The sequence below is a fragment of the Arachis ipaensis genome, chromosome B2 (genome assembly GCF_059453495.1).
Source record: "Arachis ipaensis isolate K30076 ecotype BB chromosome B2, ASM5945349v1, whole genome shotgun sequence".
NCBI lineage: Eukaryota > Viridiplantae > Streptophyta > Magnoliopsida > Fabales > Fabaceae > Arachis > Arachis ipaensis.
This window is the reverse complement of record NC_142437.1, coordinates 110,992,404-111,011,832: the sequence shown is the minus strand read 5'-3', so window position 1 is coordinate 111,011,832 and position 19,429 is coordinate 110,992,404. Positions and strand designations below refer to the sequence as shown.

At 33.4% G+C, this 19,429-nt stretch overlaps 3 protein-coding genes across 4 annotated transcripts; all 3 read right to left on the bottom strand.

Annotated features, from left to right (window-relative positions):
• Positions 1 to 20: 20 nt before the first annotated feature.
• Positions 21 to 1,681, bottom strand: LOC107625788 (uncharacterized). Its single transcript, XM_088503781.1, has 2 exons — positions 959 to 1,681; positions 21 to 381 (listed from the first exon to the last, which is right to left on the bottom strand). The coding sequence occupies exons 1-2, from the start codon at positions 1,409 to 1,411 to the stop codon at positions 307 to 309; spliced, it is 528 nt and encodes a 175-aa protein (XP_088359907.1). The 5' UTR covers positions 1,412 to 1,681; the 3' UTR covers positions 21 to 306.
• Positions 1,682 to 7,136: 5,455 nt separating this feature from the next.
• LOC107627702 (uncharacterized) lies at positions 7,137 to 7,683 on the bottom strand. The gene is made up of 2 exons (XM_016330524.3): positions 7,627 to 7,683; positions 7,137 to 7,532 (listed from the first exon to the last, which is right to left on the bottom strand). The coding sequence occupies exons 1-2, from the start codon at positions 7,681 to 7,683 to the stop codon at positions 7,137 to 7,139; spliced, it is 453 nt and encodes a 150-aa protein (XP_016186010.1).
• Positions 7,684 to 16,987: 9,304 nt separating this feature from the next.
• Positions 16,988 to 19,018, bottom strand: LOC107628477 (uncharacterized). 2 transcript variants are annotated; one of them, XR_015904865.1, is made up of 4 exons: positions 18,498 to 19,018; positions 18,132 to 18,270; positions 17,253 to 17,289; positions 16,988 to 17,171 (listed from the first exon to the last, which is right to left on the bottom strand). XR_015904865.1 is itself a non-coding variant. In XM_016331130.3 (2 exons), exons 1-2 carry the CDS (start codon positions 18,930 to 18,932, stop codon positions 18,196 to 18,198), a joined length of 510 nt encoding a protein of 169 aa, XP_016186616.1. In that variant the 5' UTR covers positions 18,933 to 19,017; the 3' UTR covers positions 18,076 to 18,195. The 2 variants fall into 2 exon arrangements, 1 of the variants encoding a protein (XP_016186616.1); XM_016331130.3 differs by lacking the exons at positions 16,988 to 17,171; positions 17,253 to 17,289 and having other exon boundaries at positions 18,076 to 18,270; positions 18,498 to 19,017.
• Between the last annotated feature and the right edge of the window lie 411 nt (positions 19,019 to 19,429).

The window sequence follows — 19,429 nt, the reverse complement described above, 5'->3', positions numbered from 1 at the left end:
TTTAAAATAAAAATTCAAAATTTAAAAGATTCAATTTTTTTTAATATTTTTTATTACTAAACATTTTCCACACAGTTACAACATATAGGATTACTATATATAGGATGAGAGATTATACTTGCTAATTCTAATATGAGTGATTACTCAAACATCTAAATGGGAAGAAAAATGTTGATGTTCTGGCATACATCAACTTCCTAATATACGGGGGGAAAAAAGGTTCCATGATACTTCACTTGAGAATTATTACTATTTATTATATACATGAGAATTGAGAAGATTGTATTTCAATCTTCTGCTCAGTTCTTAGAAAGTAGCAGTGAATACAGCTTCTCCAACCACATGACCAGTTATGGCATCCAACAGCTTTTCCTTCGTCACCTGCCAAAGTTTTGAATCAACATTATTCTTACTTCAATTTTGTTTCTAATAGAAAGCTAATAACGAAGAATAAGCTAATAAGAGAGTAAACCTGATTCATCACCATCGTCTGTATTAGAATTTAGAAACTTTCAGTTTTTTGTTACCCTAAAATAATAATAAATTCTCCCACCACAAGTTTTTTTCCCCCTATAAAATGTACGTTTGCTAATATTAGCAATTTAGCATATTTTTAATCTTACACAATATTATATATACAAACTATACTGAAAATATAATACAATCGTCTAATATGTTCTTTTAACGACCATTTACGTCATTAGCATAAAATATAATTGTTTTTCCTAACGTGTCACGTAATTAAATACATAAAAGAAGTGTTAGAAACCAATAATGTGATTTATAGTCATCAATAGTATTTTTATTTTTTAATATGTAAAATTATATTTAATAATATAAAATTATTTATTTTTTTTATTAATTAAGTGTCGATTAAATTTTAATAAAAATAGTAATCACTAGACTTCCTCAATACATAATTATCAAAATTAAATTTATATAAAAATATAAAATTTACCTGGTTATCAAAAGGATGATCAAAATCCAAAGCATAGAGCCTAAACTCAAAGTTATCACCATAATTAGGCATCTTAGGGCCACGCCAAAGATTCACTTTCCAATCATTGATCCCTTCTTCAATCACACCATACTCATCATTTTCCATACCAACAACCTCCTCTTTCTTTCCGGAGAATCCCTCCGGGAGCCGATTCACAGTCGTCGGAATATTGACCACGATCCAATGGGCTGGTTCCACCTTCCGGCCCATAGGATCTACGGCATCCATATCCCGGACCAGGAGGGCCAGACCCTTAGTCTTGGGTGGTACGTTTTGCCACTCAAGAGGTGGGGATATATCAAATTTAGAACCTAACCCTTCTTGTGTGCAATATCTTGGTAATTTCCCAATTCCTTCTTTGTTGATCTCTTTTATTGCTGGTGAAACCAACTTGAATTCCTCACTAGACATGGTGTATATATGTATGGTGCAATTTGATTTATGTAACGCAGTCACAAAGTCACAATTATTTTGGTAAGGCACTAGTGATGATACTTACAATGTGAGCAATATAAATTGGAAATTTGACTATTATAGTGTACTTATTTATTAATTTTTAATGTAAAACTTATAGGGAAATTCGTGTGTGTTGTTATGTGATAATTGTAGATGATTCGAGGCGTTTGTAGATTGATATGAATGAAAGGGTGGACTCTATCAGGTTCATACGTGAAGGTGATTGCCGTGGTGCAAGTGTCATAGGTGTAAAGTGTAAAGAATGAGAATATTATGGCTTTGACACGTTTCATAACACTTGGAACTTGGGAAGTTCCGATATAACCTGATAGTTAAAAAATAATTTTATTTAGACATTAATTTTATTGAAGAAAATTTAAAAACAACAATAATAATTAGGGTAAAACGCATAATTAAACCAAACTCAACTCAATATTATACAATTTATCCAAACTTAAAAACGTTACATGGATCTTTCAAATGTATATTTTTATATATAAATCGAATGAATGTGATTCAATTTACCAATTTTCATAGTAAATCAAAGCTGCCAAATTCAAATTACAAAAAAAATGTAAATCAAAGTAGCTTGAGTCGATTTATGCATGCATGTCACGTTTCTAGTAAATCGAATCACACTGACTCGATTTATGCATGCAAATAACACCACTAATAATTCGAAACAAGCTGTTTCGATTTACTCCAAATTTTGTCCCTATATAATTCGAATGGAGCTGATTCGAATTATACACAATGGGCTCTTATGGTATTTCGACTTGAGCTGAGTCAATTTACTTGTGTTTTTCTTATAAAAAATGTTCAAATTGAGCTATTCAAACTACATTTTACAAATCCTACCTCACGAAAATTCAGAGAAACCTCAACCCAAACACTCCAACATTTGGATACGCTGCTAATGGAGGATAATCCGGATCGTCTTTATTGTTTGGACGGAATTGTCCATATTATTAGTGTCATCAACGAAGAGGTTAGAACATACATTTTTTTTTAAGAAAATAGGATTAGATGTTTAATTTTTTTTTTGTTTCTTAAAACGCTAGTCATAATTTACAATTTTTAAACTAGATAGAGTGGTTAGATTAATGACTTATTAGTTTCTAGAGATTTGACGGAACGATTTCTAGTTTAAATAGTGATTACAAATAACTAGAAGAGTATGAATAGTAAAGATAATGAGCAGTAAAACGTAGTTATAGTATAAATAACATCTTAACATAAATTTTAGATACATTTTAAAATTTTAGCATATAAATTTTAATTAATTTTTAGATTTGCAAAATTTTAGTTAACTAATTATTGATACATGTAATATTATAAAATAAAGAATTATTATTTTTTTTAAAGATATGTAATTGCATTGCTTTGAAAAAAAATACACTGTCTATTTTGGTAAACACCAAATACTAGCAAAAAGAAAACTAATAGAAGAGATTGGAAATTTACAAAAAACAATGTTCTATAACTTGAGTCATTCATTGCTGGAGCTTCCTTGTTGTTTCCACAATTACTATTACCGCCAGCTTCTCATTTTTAAAGACCTCTAAATTTCTCGCCTTCCACAACGACCAACACAGAGATGCAAGGAGGGCTAAGAATATTATTCTCTTCCAATGCCTCTAGTTTCCGTTTGCCACCAGACTGCAAACTCCATGGTTCTATTTTGCACTATAGTATTCACAAAAGGAGAGAAAGACCAAATCTCAGGAGTGGGACTGCATTATACCAAGGTGTGAAGCATTGTTTTTTTTTGCCATTTTTGCATCTTTAACACATTGCTGAAGTATCTGAGAATCTTTGATTGATTAAATTGAGTACAGGTAATTTTTCATAGGCTGTTCTCGACAGAAAGTTTTTTACTTTGGATGGTAATTTTAACCTCCGAATTAATTTACAGAGCATTGAATTCGTCATCGTCGTTGAAAGGTGCTCAACTGGCGCATGAGAAAAACCATAAGGCACCCAGTATTCCGAGGCCACATCCAGGCCCATTCAACCTTGTCCTCACCATCATTGTTTAGTAGCAGGGAGAGAATTCGCGAACTGAGTTCAGGGGAAAAAATTGCTTCAACTAGCTCGTTATTTCATCTTTCATCTACTCTAAGTAAATCATGTAACCAATGAATGTCTATTATTGGATTGTTGTTGTTACTAAGTCTAAAAAGTTAGGGTGGGAGTAACCATGAGTCCTCCCAGATACGAACATTTGTGTCAGATCCTATACTCCATTCCAAACCCTTTTCTACCATTTTTCTTTCCTCCAGTAGACTTTGCCAACCCCAAGAAGGTTGGTTTCCTTTATCTGCCAAAAGGGAGTTAGTGTATCTATAGTTTTTTTTTCTTTGAGCATATTCGCAAATTGCGAATTAGACTTAGTAGTAATTCGCCAAAACTGTTTACCCAACAAGGCTAGGTTCTGGGCTCTAAGATCCTTGAATCCTAATCTGCCTTCTTTTTTGGGTCTGGTCATACAATCTCAACTAACTCAAGCCATATTTCTCTCCACTCCCTTCTGACCCCACCAAAACTATCTTAGAATCATGTGTATGTCTTTCACTAGAGAATCTGAAAACTTGAAACATGAAAGTATATATATTAGAATAGCTTCTCCGACAAATCTGATTAAAACATGTCTATCACCTGCTGACAACAGATTCCTCTTCCAAACTTGAATTCTTTTCTGAAATTTATTATTTATTGTAACAAATGTAGCCCTTTAAAATATCTGAATAATAGATGGAAGGCTTAGATATTTATCTTGTACTCCCACATGCTCTATGTTAAGTAACTCCGCTAGCTGTTGTCTTCTGGCGAGTGGGATGTTTTGACTAAAAAAAACTGTTGATTTGTAGAGGTTAACTTTCTGCTCGCTAAGCATCTCATATTCATTGAGTAGAGATAGGATATTATTACATGATTCCTCATTAACCTTTTCAAATAAAATAGAGTCGTCAGCAAAGAGAAGATGATTGACTGTTGGAGACCTTTTGTGAATCTGAATTTCCTGAATAGACATGTTTTGCTCTGCCTTGTGTAACAGATAGGATAATCCTTTCGCACAGAATAGAAATAGATAAGGTGACAAGGGATCTCCTTGCCGGATACCCCTTTTTGGCTTAAAAAAGTCATAATATTGACCTTCCACAAGAATAGAGTAAGAAACAGTAGTGACTAGTTCTCTGATCCAAGAAATCCATCTGGTTTCAAAACCCGTTTTCTCCATGATGAACCATAAAAAACTCCATTCAACTCTATCATATACTTTACTCATATCCAATTTAATAGTCATTTCACATTCCAATCCGCACCTCTTAGTTTTGAGGTAGTGCATACATTCATGAGTTATTACAATATTATCAGAAATTAATCTACCCTTTAAAATGCACTCTAGTTTAGACTTATTAAATTATTCATAAAATAATCCTGAAGTCTATGTACCAGAACTTTAGAAATAATCTTATAAAAAACTGAGGATAAGCTAATAGATCTAACCTGTGACATGTCTCTAGCATTCGGGATCTTAGGGATCAAGCAAATCTTTGTATGGTTAAACGCCTTGAAAATTTTACCTCCACCAAAGAAGCTACGAACCGCCTGAAAAATATTAGCACTCACAATGTCTCAATAAAATTGAAAAAATCATATTGTAAAGCCATCCTCACTTGGAGCAATTTGAGGACAAACGCTGAAAGTAAATATCTTAGTTTTCTCCACAAAGATTGGTCTCATTTTCCCGGTTCATGAAAACTATAACTGGAGGACTAAAATCACTGAATATATCACCAGGTTATAATGGGTTATGGGATGAAAATATTTTCTTGAAATAATTTTTAGCCACCAGAGCAATATTTTGTGGATCTGAAACCATCTCACCATCATTTCAAACTAGTCTCCAAATTTTATTTTTTTAGTTTCTAGCATGGAACTTCTGATGAAAGAACTTTGTGTTGCTATCCCCTTCTTTCAGCCACTTGTATCTTGATTTTTTCTTCTAAAAACTTTTTTTTGATAGCTCCTTTTCTAATTTTTTCTCTACCTCTAACACCTCTGGTCCACCAAAATAACCCGCTGCCCTCAACTGTTTCAACCTAAGATTTAGTTATTTAATTACCTTTTTAGAGTTGGATTTGTTATGCTGTTGTCACTGCACTAGACGATGCCTACAACACTTTAGTTTCTGTGTCAAAACGTATATAGGTGAGCCATTAACTTTCATACTCCAAACTTCCACTATCACTGCCCTTATATTCTCCATCTCACACCACCGCTCCTGAAATTTAAATCTTCTATGGTAGACTATCTTGGAGGAACCGAATTAAGTAAAAGAGGAGCATGATCCAAACCATTCTCCGATAATATTCTTACCATTGCATCTACATAAGTCTCTCTTCAAGCCATTCCAGTCGTAAAACGATCAAGCCTCTCTCTAATTAACACCTCTCCAACCCTCCTATTTGATCATGTAAACCGTTATCCTATCATCCCAAGATCAACCAATTGATTATCGTCAATGAAACCATTGAAAATTTCAATAGAAACTTCAGACTTCATATTTTCTCTCTCATTTTTTTCATAATTTGTAATTACATTGAAATCACCCAAGATGATAAAGCTACCTTCAAATGGCTGAAATCAAGAAGAGAATTCTTTGAATTGATTGATTCGAGTCAGCTCATTAGTACTTAAGTAAACTCCAACCAACCCCAATTCACATTTTTATTATTTGCTAATGCTATTATATTTTATATATATTGAATAATTATTAAATTGTGTATAAAATATATAATAAAAATATGAGGATAAAATATTTCTTAGTTAATAGATAATATATTTATTATTTTAATTAACCTCACATTTATTATTATATATTTAATTTATTAAAAAATAAATTAAGTTATATTGATATAACAGTATTGATTAAATAAATGAATAAATTATTTAATATTACCATATTATTTAATTTTATATACTTTAATATTTGTAATTATATGAATTTTATATTTACGGTACTTTTTAATCCAATAAATTAATAATTAATCTATACAAATTTAAATTTTATTTTAAAAAAATTTTATTGGCTAAAAATTCGAATTCCAACCACTACAACAAAAACGTCATTTAGCGGTGGTTCTTGGAGCCGTTTAGCAGCGGTTTTGAACCGCCGAAAAACATTTCGCGGCGGTTCTATGAAACGCAGGAAGATAGGGCGCGGCAAAACGAATAGCGGCGGTTTTAGTCAACCGCTGGAATAACCGCCACAAATGCAATTTGGGTTTGGCGGCGGTTATTAACCGCCGCTAAATGTCGAACAGGAAGAAAACATATTATAGTTTTGTGGCGGTTTCAAAACCGCCGCCAAGTTCAAATTTCCCATTAAAATTTTAGATTTTATATTATTTTGCCTATTTTGACAAAGAATGTTTATTAAAGTTTAATTTTTTTTTACTTTTTAACTAATTTAAACAAATTTAAACCAAGTAAAACAGCTCAATTAACATAACAAACCAAATTAAACATATGCAAACATAACATATATAACGAAATTGTCATAACATCATCCAAAATAAAGTAAGAATGCTCAAGTTGAATAAAATAAGCCTAACGTACTAAACCAACTTTAATGTAAAAGGTATCCAAGACCATTAATTGAAATTCAAAATTTTTATTGCAGGTCATGATTTCCAGATGATGGTGGCCCTGCGCATGATGAGTCCGGTGTACCGCCCACAAAAGTCAGCTCTTCAGCAATCTCAACTGGCAAATTGCCTCCTAACTGTTGGACTACATATCCCAAGACTTTATGTATTGACTGTCTCTTCGCCCGCTCTTCTCCTAGCTTAGCCGTCAATTCTGCAATCATCCTCTTATCCTCTGCATTGGACTCTGCAGAACCCGATGATTGTCCAGCAGCGTTACCAAAGACTTGGGTGGGACATGGTCCAGCACCTAGGGCACGAACTCGTCCTGGGTGCTCCTTTCCGAGAACTTGTGCTAGCGAGTCATTTTGTGAAAGGTGCTTAGAGGATCCATCCTGCCTCTCAACATTTGCAATTGCTTCCTACAAATATACAACATTGGAAAGGAAGAAGTTAACAGTAGTATGATATATACAATAAGCTATATATTGCTTCAAATTTTCAAACATGACTTACACTAACAACACGCGCATCGGGATGGATATACGAGCCATCTTTTTTCTTATGAGTCATGATAAACAACTCTCCTATACCAACGGGCCTTCCTTGCTCTCTCTCCTATATCGTTGATATTGACACAATTTAGTAAACAACAACAACATTTTTCAGGAAGCTTAATCAAAATCTTAATGCAAATGATGACTTATTACCACTTCGTCTTTTTTTCTTGCCAATGTTTTGGATTCCCCAGTATGTGTGTAAAGTTGCCTGCTGCGATTTTAAGTATTCTGTTTACACTTTTTCTATAAACAAATAACAAAACAAATATAAATGAGAAAGATATGTTAAATATAAAATGTAAGGGAATTAATATGTATACACATGTTTTTTTATGTGGAAATAATAAAATATACCAAGGCTTACCTGTGTTTCTTCATTCAGGCGATAGTCAACGAACTTTTTCCAATCATTTTTGTCTATTCCTTTCGGGTGATGCTGAAGATTTTTCTCATAAGTCCTTATTTGTTTGTAACACCTATGAAACAAGTGGTGCCTTGAATCCTTCCAGTTCTTTCCTATCCTCTTCAAAATATCGCGCTTTATTTTTCCTCTGACATCGTCCTCATAGTAAAAGACCCGCTGCAATTAGTTTACATTGTCATTAACGAAGACCGACGAACAAGTATAAGACTGATAATTTGAAGAAATGCCACAACCATTACAGGCTAATTTAAATTGTTAAAGTATGACCCTCAAATCCAGTACAAGCAGTCGCAATTACGTATAAATGAGAAGTGCTTAAATGATGATGTAAAAAACACAATATGAAAATTTTACTAACTATATAATTTACCCATGCAAAAGACCTAAAAAAACCAAAAACTAAAATTGCTTAAATTGTAGAAGCTTAAAGTTGTACCTTAAGCATGTCGTACGCATGTTCCCTCTTTGCTTTGCTCACCAGCTTCCAACTGTCTAAGTGTATGGGGAACTGGGAATAATCTGCACCCAAACTCTCTATGAAACCACTCAATAATTCTGCCGCATGACTAATCGGTTACAGCTCACTGTTAAATGGGAGTACTATCTTTGTGTTGGAAGGGAGGGCTATAGCCTCCTTCACGCTCAGCTTAGAAACTTTTCTCACGTCGCCCTCTAAGAAGTGTATGGGAAACAAAATTACTATCTAATCATTGCACAAAAGAAAAATAGAAGTAAAGGACTATAAAGATAACTATTTACAAAAATGGGAGGAAAAAAATATTTACCGATAATAGTAACTTCCCAGAAATCTGTATCTTTGGCTTTCTTGTTGTTATGCTGACCTTCAACTTCTTGATTAGCAAACAAGTCGTCGATGTGCTCATCAAACGACGGAACTTCATCCGCCTCTAGGTCGTAATCATCATCCCCTAATTCATGATCAGCCACTTCCACACGATGCCGAGTCTCTATGTTGTATGTTGGAGTTTGAGGGTCATCAGTAGTACTCGACTGTGCATTCCTATTATCGATGCACGGTGCACAAAACGGTTCATTCATACGGGTTGCCGGAGCTCTATTAGCTGAGGATGAAATCGGAGGAACCCTATCACGTGATTCCTCCCGTGATGTCTGAGCTCCTCTTGTCGTGGTCCCAACCTTAACGCAATGTGAAACCATTTAGAATTATATTTTAGAGAACGAATTAATATTGAGAATTATTTTATTTCATAAACTAATCATTTTGCCGGGAGAAAAATTAATGCGGTTCGATGATACAATTGAAGGAGGTATAATTTTCACATAAGGTTACGTCAAGAAAGGTTAACCACAAATACTAACCGTTGTCTCTTCAGTACCAGCATTAGTTCCGGCATCTTTTGAGGGTTTCCGTATAATGTTGTACCTTGGTTTCCTAGGCATCCTTAAAAATCTGTATAGAAAATAATATTAGTAGACAAATGACAAGCACAACGTAAAAAAACGCTTAAAGCAAATAGAGAATACAAATTATACCCCAAAAATAGGGAATAAAAAATTATGAAATCTATATGGAACACTAGAAGACACATTACATGATACATCATAGACTGAAGGAATATTAGAATTTATTTTTTTAAATAAATTAACAACATAATCAATTAAGTCTAATTAAATTAGTTTAAAATAAAAAATATTAATTAGTTTCAATGTTAGTTGAAGTCTTACTATTTAATAGGATTAAATAACTGGTTTCTCAATAAATTTGAATGTGTCATAATTAAAAATGTGTATATCAAATTAATTCTTGACCTGGTAAGTAAAACAACTTTTATAAGTGTAAAATTATTTATTATCAAAAGCCAATAATCAAGCTTGACAAACTGCAACGGTTATACTAAATTAGATATTCATTATTCGAATATATAAACAAATAATAGTGGTATGGTATAATATTACAATAGATAGAAAGATGAGTTGTTATATAGAGGTGGGTTCCTAATGATTCTTGCTGTGTGTAAACATAAAGAATGTACAATGCATGGGAATAAGGCCTGAATTATGGCCGGGGGAAGGTGGTAAATATCCTTATACAATATTTGCGATGTCGAATTCACAGAGGGATGTATTTCTAAAGACTTTGCAGAATGTGGTCTTTCCAGATGGTTACTCTAGCAATGTTGCTCGTTGTGTTGATTTGCGACAACACAAGTTATCTGGGTTGAAAAGTCATGACTGTCATATTCTGATGGAACAATTACTCCCAATTTTAGTGAAGAATGCACTTCTGAGTCCGGTGTCCAATGTGATTGCAAATTTATCGTCATTTTTTCCGAAAACTTTGTGGGAAAGCCATAAATCCTATGCAGCTTGCTGAGCTTCAGAATCATGTTGTGCAAATCTTGTGTCAGATGGAAATGATTTTTTCTCCATCCTTCTTCACCGTCATGGTTCACCTCACCGTACATCTCGTTGATGAGGTTACTCTTGGTGGACCAGTACATTATAGGTGGATGTATCCAATAGAAAGGTTAGCTATTTGATAAACCCCTTTAGTACATTTAGTTCAATTAATTGTGTATATACTAAGCGTTTCATTGTATTTATATAAAAGGTATTTAGGACGTCTGAAGCAATATGTTTGTAATAGGGCACAATCGGAAGGCTCAATTGCAGAAGGCTATTTATCTGAGGAAATTCTGACTTTCTATTCTAGGTATTTGGATAATATTGAGACTAGAATCAACCGACCAGAGCGAGTTAATGATGAGCCCGTTAACGTTCTTCATAATTCAGGGGAAAGTATGTTCCCAGCCATTGGAAAGGCATTAGGGGTTGTTTCACATTTCGAACTCACTCCAATGGAAAAACATCAAGCTCATCGTCATGTGCTTAGGACTAATTTTCTTCTCTCCAATAAAGTATACGCATGTATTTCTAAAACACCAATATAACTCTTTTCTCCCAGTGTATAGGACTAATTTTCTTCTCTCCAATAAAGTACATTTAGAGAAAAGACAAAGCGAAGCTTGCGTCATCAGACAAGGTTGCAAGCTAAGATAGATAGTGTCGTCCATGCAGAATTTCCTCAGTGGTTCAAGCATAAGGTTGACAGAATATTAACCTGACCAATGTTTTCTTAGACTGGAATTAGTATTATATGAAAACCGATTTTAGTATAAAGCATGAATGTTATGTGGTTCCAGATTCTTATGGAAAGTACGCTTCAATCGAAAGACCTGAAGTTGCTTGCGTGCGGTCCCATGATTCAGGCCAGTGTTTTGGGGTGTACAATGTTAACGGGTACAAGTTTAGAACTATCACAAAAGAAAATGGGATGAAAACACAAAATAGTAGAGTATATGTATCATCTAATACAAGAAGTTATGTAAGCATGCGTGATAATAGAGTGGCTGTTGGTGGTGTTCCGTATTACGAGAAAATTGTAGACATATATTGAATTGAATTACAGCTATTCCTTCACAGTGGTATTGTTCAAATGTGTTTGGGCTGATACCACTACCAGTAGAGACATCAAACAAGACCATTTGGGGCTTATCAGCGTTAATTTCTCTCATCCAATACACACTAGTAATCGTGAAGAACATGAACCGTACATATTGGCATCAGAAGCTCAGCTTGTATACTATGTGGATGATGAAGTAGCTAAAGAATGGAGTGTTGTGGTTCATGTGAAACCAAGGGATTTGTATGACATGGGAGAAGAGAATGAAGAAGCTGAAGTTGGTTTTTCTCCACAGCCAGGGTTGAACATGTCAGCGGAAGGTGAGATTGGAGATTTACTGTTGACAAGGGAGAAAGATATAGAAGACCTCATAGAAAATGCCTCAGAGAATTTTGACGATGTCGCGTAATGCATTGTATGAAGCATTTTAATGTAATTTAAAATTGATCTTTCTGTCATAAACTAAGTTAAATAAACGCAGCGTTGTACGTTGTTTTCTTTGGTTACTTTATACTTGTGTAGTTTTTTTTTTTTGCAGTTAAATATTTATGTTATTGTGAATTCTCATGAGTAAAAGCAGACTTTTTGGTTCTTTCAACGATTTTAATACGAAAAAGTTAGTTTACGTTAAATCGTTATTCCTTCTACAGTTGTTGTTTTTCGTACGGTTGCATTTTTTATAATCTTGCTGTTTATTACGCAATATAATTTCACTAGTGTTACGTTTTGAAAACAATAGTGAACATAACATGACCGATAACAGGATCGATGAAAAATGAGGACTTTTCGTCATCCTTTGCAAGCACAACAATTGCTATAGAGCTTCTGTTTAAGAAAATTGCCCAAACTACTAACAAGGGTGATGGTAATTGTCGAAAATTTGTGTTTAGTTTTAAAATTGTCTTAGCATCTTGTAGTTTGGTTTTTTTCTAAGTCAGTAATTAATGACTCCAGAGTTCTCAATTTCTTCTATGTATACTCATTCTGTTATGTGCATGTTGATATTTTTAGTCTTACTTGAATATTCCGGAGAAATAGTTCCTGACAGTCTAGACGGAGAAGAGTCTGATTCAGAAGACATTTTAGATGATGTATTCTCTGTCGCAATCGATAGATCCATGCAGTTTGATATGAATAAGGTTCCGGATGAAGAGGATGAAACTTTAGAAGACCAACAAGATAAAAAAAAAATGATATACATGTTAAGAAAATGTGCTTTGATCTGAATAAAATGCCATGGTATGGAGATAAAATATCAGATCCTCTAAAACGTGAAGCCCATAGATTCATGACAGAGTATTTTTTGCCGAGGAATGCTAGGGGCCAACAATTTTAGTGTTTTGTAACCATCAATTGGCCATCAATAGTGTTTTTAATGGTGTGAGATTACATCTAATGGTGGGAGATCACTCACTTTTATTTTGATGGTTAAGTGCTGGCCAAAAAACACCAAAATTGTTAGCCCCTAGACTTTTTCTTTTTCGCCAGGTCAATACGATGTTGGAGAGAAATTTTGATATTTTATTATAACAGTTACGCTGATTTCCTTAGTTTAATGATTTGGGTCGTAGTTGTACATGTTTATTCTTGATTTAGGTTTAGTAAGGCATAACTTCAAAGAGGAGTAACTTTGATTTATGCTCTCTAGAACTTTATTTTAACTTCATAAATATCAGAGTTTGATTTTATTTTCTTCTTTTACATCCATGATTGAATGCAATTTTTAAATGCCAATAACGTAATCAAGAAAATCTTATTGGTAAATTTGTTCACATGAGTTAACATATAAAGGTTACAAGTAACTTGTGAATTTTTTTAACGTAAAACGAATGTAGAAAAAGTGTTACGAGTTTAAGTAACAATTATTTAAACATATGTAGCTTCAGATAGTAGTTTTTACTTAACTAGATTATACCCAGATGGTTATTACTAAAGAGAACAATGCAATATGTGGTAATACGCATTTTGCGGCGGTTTTAACAAAACCGCCGCAAAATGTAAAACAATAAATCACCCGGCGAACATATAGCGGCGGTTTTTGAAAAGATGTTGCGAAATACAAACCTGATGGGAATATAGCGGCGATTTAAGAAAAACCGCCGCTATATGCGCCACAAAATAACCGTCTCTATCTTAAAGAATTGTTGTAGTGACAACGTACACGAATTTAAGCTAACTATTCGACCATTTTGTTATTCTTATTTCTAATCTTATGTCTTGTGTATTAATCATCGCCTTAAAATTTCTGGATGTATGGTCCTAAACGCAATTTTGTTTTATAAATTAAAAGTATAATCTTAAACATTCGAACTTAGAACAACAAAGATAAATCTATTTATATTTTGGTAAATTCTATGGTATTTTTTAATATGGTATCTAAATTATTTAACTTACTTTAAAATAAAAAATAAAATATTTAAAATAAAAAATAAAATATTTAAAATTTATTAAATATTATCTATTTATCTTTTTTAGTAAGATAGGCACAATCTTAAAACACCATAACATTCACCTTATACTTTATTCATGTATCCTATATTCTTCCGATTTAAATTGTATCACCCTATAGTAGTATTCGCTTCACATCAATAATCTTGCCCTATATTTTGTCTGCATCAATGCTTCATAGGCTGTAATAAGGTGACAAATTGAAAAATATTTTGTTACCTGCTTCTGACATGAAAACTAGAGATAGATACTGATTTAACAAGCGGACTACAGTACTATACTGATTAAAGGAAATAATAATACTGTAATTACTTTTAATTTGTTCACTCAATAATATTGAAAAGCTTGTAATAATTAAACCATCGTATATATAAATTAAAGTAACAATAATAGATAGAAATTCTCGAGACATTAATTTCTATTATTTTTAATCAAAATTTTAATATGCATATTTAAACAAATAAATTTTATTATAAACTAATTACATCTCAAAAAGGACTAATCTAGCTGACGCTCATAAAAATTAAAAATAAGGATTAAAGTGTCAATTTAAAATTTTAGAACTTCTTGATGAAGAATTGGAATAATGTTTATTCAAATGAACAAATATCTTTGGAATATCAATAAGGCAAGGTGAGGTGAGAGATGCTTTCTTGTTTTCTATTTTCGTCTTCAAATTTGTTTTCTGTTTTTATTTCTGTTTTTAACTGTGGAAGAATATTATTTTCCATTTCTATTTTTTATAGGATCCCATTTTTCACAAAAACCCCTTTCTTATTTATATGATCGTTCTAATTATTAATTTCTATATGAACAGAGTTGTAAATATCCATTCTATACAAAAACAATAAGATTTTATACAAAAAATCTAAACGATAAAATAATTTCTTTTAAAATAACACAGTGAAAAATATAACGGCGAGCCAGAAGACAGAACAATAGACGAGATAGGAGACTCGACAATAGAAAAGAGAATAGACACGACGATAGAATTACAGAAAAAATACCATAAATAAAGAACACGACGCAATAAGAATGATGACACGATAAAATATGACGATGCGATAAAAAGAGAGAGTGACAAAAGAATAACTGTAGAAAGATCGAATAAAGTATGAAATATAGACAACGTTAAAAATCTCTAAATTGAACAAAAATTATGCAAATGAGGATTAAATGTTTTGAATTTATATATATATATATTGGATTTTGAAGATTAGCGAGGACGAAACGGAAATTCCGGCTCAAGTCCTCACGGCTGCCTTAGAAAAATTTTGTCTCCTATCTCTATTTCTGCAGAAAAAATTCTCCACAATTAAATTCTCATTCGGAGCCGTCCCGCAGGAATCTCCGCTTCTTGAAGAATTTTGCCATCGGTGCAACTGAGAAATTAGCTTCAGTTGATTTTGTCCTCGCCCTTTTCTTAAAAAAATTCGTACCACAAAATCTTGTTTGAAACAATAATATATAGTTAGGAACATATGCGGGTACTTAAGGGAAAAGCTCAGTATACAAGCGATTAGGGCTTGTAACTATTACAAGTTCATTAACGCCTAATCCACTAAAACGCGTTGCAACTCCTACGTCACTTACACGCGCTATACAAAGATCCCGCGTTTGTATAACTACCAAATTTAAAAGATTTGTTTCCTTCTTTGTTTTCCTTCTTTCCAAATTTCATCGTTCTTCTTCTCGCGCGTCTTCCCCTGGTTTTTCGATCGTTCTTTTCTTCTCCTTTCTCATTGGTTTGTTCTTCGTCATTGACGTTAGTTCTTCTCTCTGTAACTCCAGCTTCGTTTTCTTTTCGATTTTCTGGTTTCTGAAATCAAAGTTTGAACTCGTTTTGAAGATAATAGATGATTCAACCTCAGATTGTCAGCTGAATCAGGGCGAAGTGGAGCACAAATAGGAAGAAAAACGAGATTAAGAATCAATTGATTACATGTAGCAAAGAGGAAAAATGAAACCCTCATAGCAAAGACTCATTTGATAGGAATTGGAATGATTTTCTGCTAAATTTTGGTCTTGTGGACAACAAGTGGCTTTCAGGTAGTGTTGGGTTAAAATCTGCAGCAGAGGTGTAAATTTAATTTTTTATCGGGTGTATTTATAGTCTGTATTTGGGTGTATTATGCAGATCTCTATGCAGACCGTCATATATGGGTTCCAATCTATTTGGAATTCTGGATCACCACTTCATATTATAGTACCTGTAAATCAGACATTTTGAATACACCAGAGAGAGTTTAATTAATTTTGGTCTTGTGGACAACAAGTGGCTTTCAGGTAGTGTTGGGTTAAAATCTGCAGCAGAGGTGTAAATTTAATTTTTTATCGGGTATATTTATAGTCTGTGTTTGGGTGTATTATGTAGATCTCTATGCAGACCGTCACATATGGGTTTCAATCTATCTGGATCACCACTTCATATTATAGTACCTATAAATCAGACATTTTGAATACACCAGAGAGAGTTTAATTAATTTTGGTCTTGTGGACAACAAGTGGCTTTCTGGTAGTGTTGGGTTAAAATCTGCAGCAGAGGTGTAAATTTAATTTTTTATCAGGTGTATTTATAGTCTGTGTTTGGGTGTATTATGCAGATCTCTATGCAGACCGTCATATATGGGTTCCAATCTATTTGGAATTCTGGATCACCACTTCATATTATAGTACCTGTAAATCAGACATTTTGAATACACCAGAGAGAGTTTAATTAATTTTGGTCTTGTGGACAACAAGTGGCTTTCAGGTAGTGTTGGGTTAAAATCTGCAGTAGAGGTGTAAATTTAATTTTTTATCGGGTGTATTTATAGTCTGTGTTTGGGTGTATTATGCAGATCTCTATGCAGACCGTCATATATGGGTTCCAATCTATCTGGATCACCACTTCATATTATAGTACCTGTAAATCAGACATTTTGAATACACCAGAGAGAGTTTAATTATGGAAAAAAAATTTACTTATAATTGGATCAAATATATTTACACCATGTGTTCAATTTCTTACAAGAGTATATAACAGTTACATTAATCAGTGACAATATCATTAGAATCTATCTGACAAAATGGACTCAATAACAATGAGGATGGCCTGGACAGTCTTATTGCATCACTTCTCCTCGCTCATATTTCTGAATTTCTCACTCAACAGATGGGTTGCACACTTTAGGTTCTTGATTTGCTGTAAACAAAGCAAAATTAGAGTTAGATATATTTCTATTATGAAAAACTGATTTGATCGAAGACATATATTTGTTCTTACATTTTTTTTTCAGCTTGGTTTCTACCTGCCATTTTTTCTGAAATGAAAAATACACCCATAGATATCAGTAAGATACACCCATAGATATGAGTCAGATACACCCATAAATATCAGTCAGATATCACTCAAATACACCCAAATAATTACAGAAATACACCCAAAGAATTACAGAAAATACACTCAAACGATTACAAGAATTCACCCAAACGATTATAGGAATACACCCAAAGGATTTAAGAAAATACACCCAAAATTCGTTGAAGTACATCTTATGCATAATTTAGAACTCTTTCTCTTTCTCCTCCTCATCTTCTGCTGCTTTTTCTTCTTCTTCAAAAACGATTTTACCATGAAAAATCGAAAAAAAGAAAAAACAGAGAGAAAAGACGTAAATGAAGAAAAAAAAGAGGAAAACGAGGAAGAAGAACGTACAGAAACGAAAGAAAAGGAGGAGAAGAAGAAGAGTAAGAAGAAGAAGAACGTGCAGCAAGAAGAAGAAAAAGAATTTTAGAAACCATGAAAATAGAAAAAAAAACGAAGAAGAAAAAGAAGAAGAGGAGGAGGAAGAGGAGGAAAAGGACGAAGAAGAAAAGAAGAAGACGACGAAGAGGAACCGTTTAAGTGGGGCGCGTGTAGTTACGCTCCATTCAAAATGAGTTTATGCGCATGTTAATAAAGTTTGGACTGATAACTTGTAAAACTTGTACGGCCTTTTTACTTGTATGTGTAACAGACCCCGGTACTTAATTAGTGTTGCGATGATATGTCTTGATTAAAGAATCTAAAAAGAATACGTAAAACGGAGTGTACATAAGTTGCTGTATTAGGACAATTTAGGGAATATTATATAATGATTACTGTCACACTTCAAAATCGTACATTAGTCATAGGAAGTGATGGTAAACAAACACCCAACTAAATTAAAGTTTCCAGGATCACATAATCAGAATTTAGCCATCAAAACCGCTTCTCCTAGCACATGCCCCTCAATGGCTTCCAACGTTTTCTCCTTTGTCACCTGTTATTAACCAATTCACAAAATCAAATCAAATCAAATATGATCATCAACTTCTTTCTCACGTAATAATCTATTCCTTGAGTGAACAAGTCACACATTAGAAGATATTTTGAACTAATTTACTCTTAATGCATATTAGCATGTAATTATTATATTCAAGTTATGATAAAATCAAAAGCACATATGTAACCAATAAATAACATCAAAATTAAAATCGCTACACATACCTTGTTACCAAGATTTAGCTCATCATCCAAAGCATATAGTTTAAATTGGAACCTATGGCCATGTGTGGGTAACCTAGGTCCACGCCAGCCAGGAACCTTCCAATCATTATTCCCTTCCTTAATCCCTTTGTAATCCCCACCCATTTCCTCTTCCTTGCCGGAAAATCCTTCTGGCAAGCCCTTAACTGTAGGTGGGATGTTCACCACAACCCAATGGGTCCACGGAACAATGGGTCCATCCGGGTCGGGTGCATCGATATCCTCAACAACCAGTGCCAGATATTTCGTTCCCTCTGGCAGGTTGTACCACTCTAGCGGAGGGGAAATGTTCTTTTTTGCCCCTTGGCCTTCATCAGTATGGTGCCTTGGTAGCCTTCCTTCATTGCTTATTGTTGGTGATACCAATTTGAATTCTCCACTGCCATCACTAGCCATAGTTACAAGACAATTTTGCTTCTTTGTTTTTTCTTAATATATTTTGATGGATCTTTGTGATTATGAGCATTTTGAGATGAGGGTTCTTGCTTATATATAGCGGGAGTTTTTGTCTGACACATGGCAAGAGTGTCTAGTAGAGTCCAGAGAGATTAGTAAGGTAGTGGGGATAGAACACATGTCTTGACACGTGGAGGATGCTGGAGCATTCTAGTTTCTATACGAATATTGGAGGCTCTATCTGTTGGTGAAGCACTTTTTGAGTACTCTTATCTGTTTAACATAGAATTAGTCCTATCCATCCATTATTTTAACAAGCGGATCAAATACATGTCCTCCTTCAATATTTTTGGAGATAAGTAAAAAATTATTAATATAAAAATTTAAATATCCATGACATTATCTCGCCAAAAAAAATTTTGATATGAAAATAAAATAAGTGATATATTTTAATATGGTAAATTTTGGTGTTTTTTAAAATTGTGGGAGTACACAAA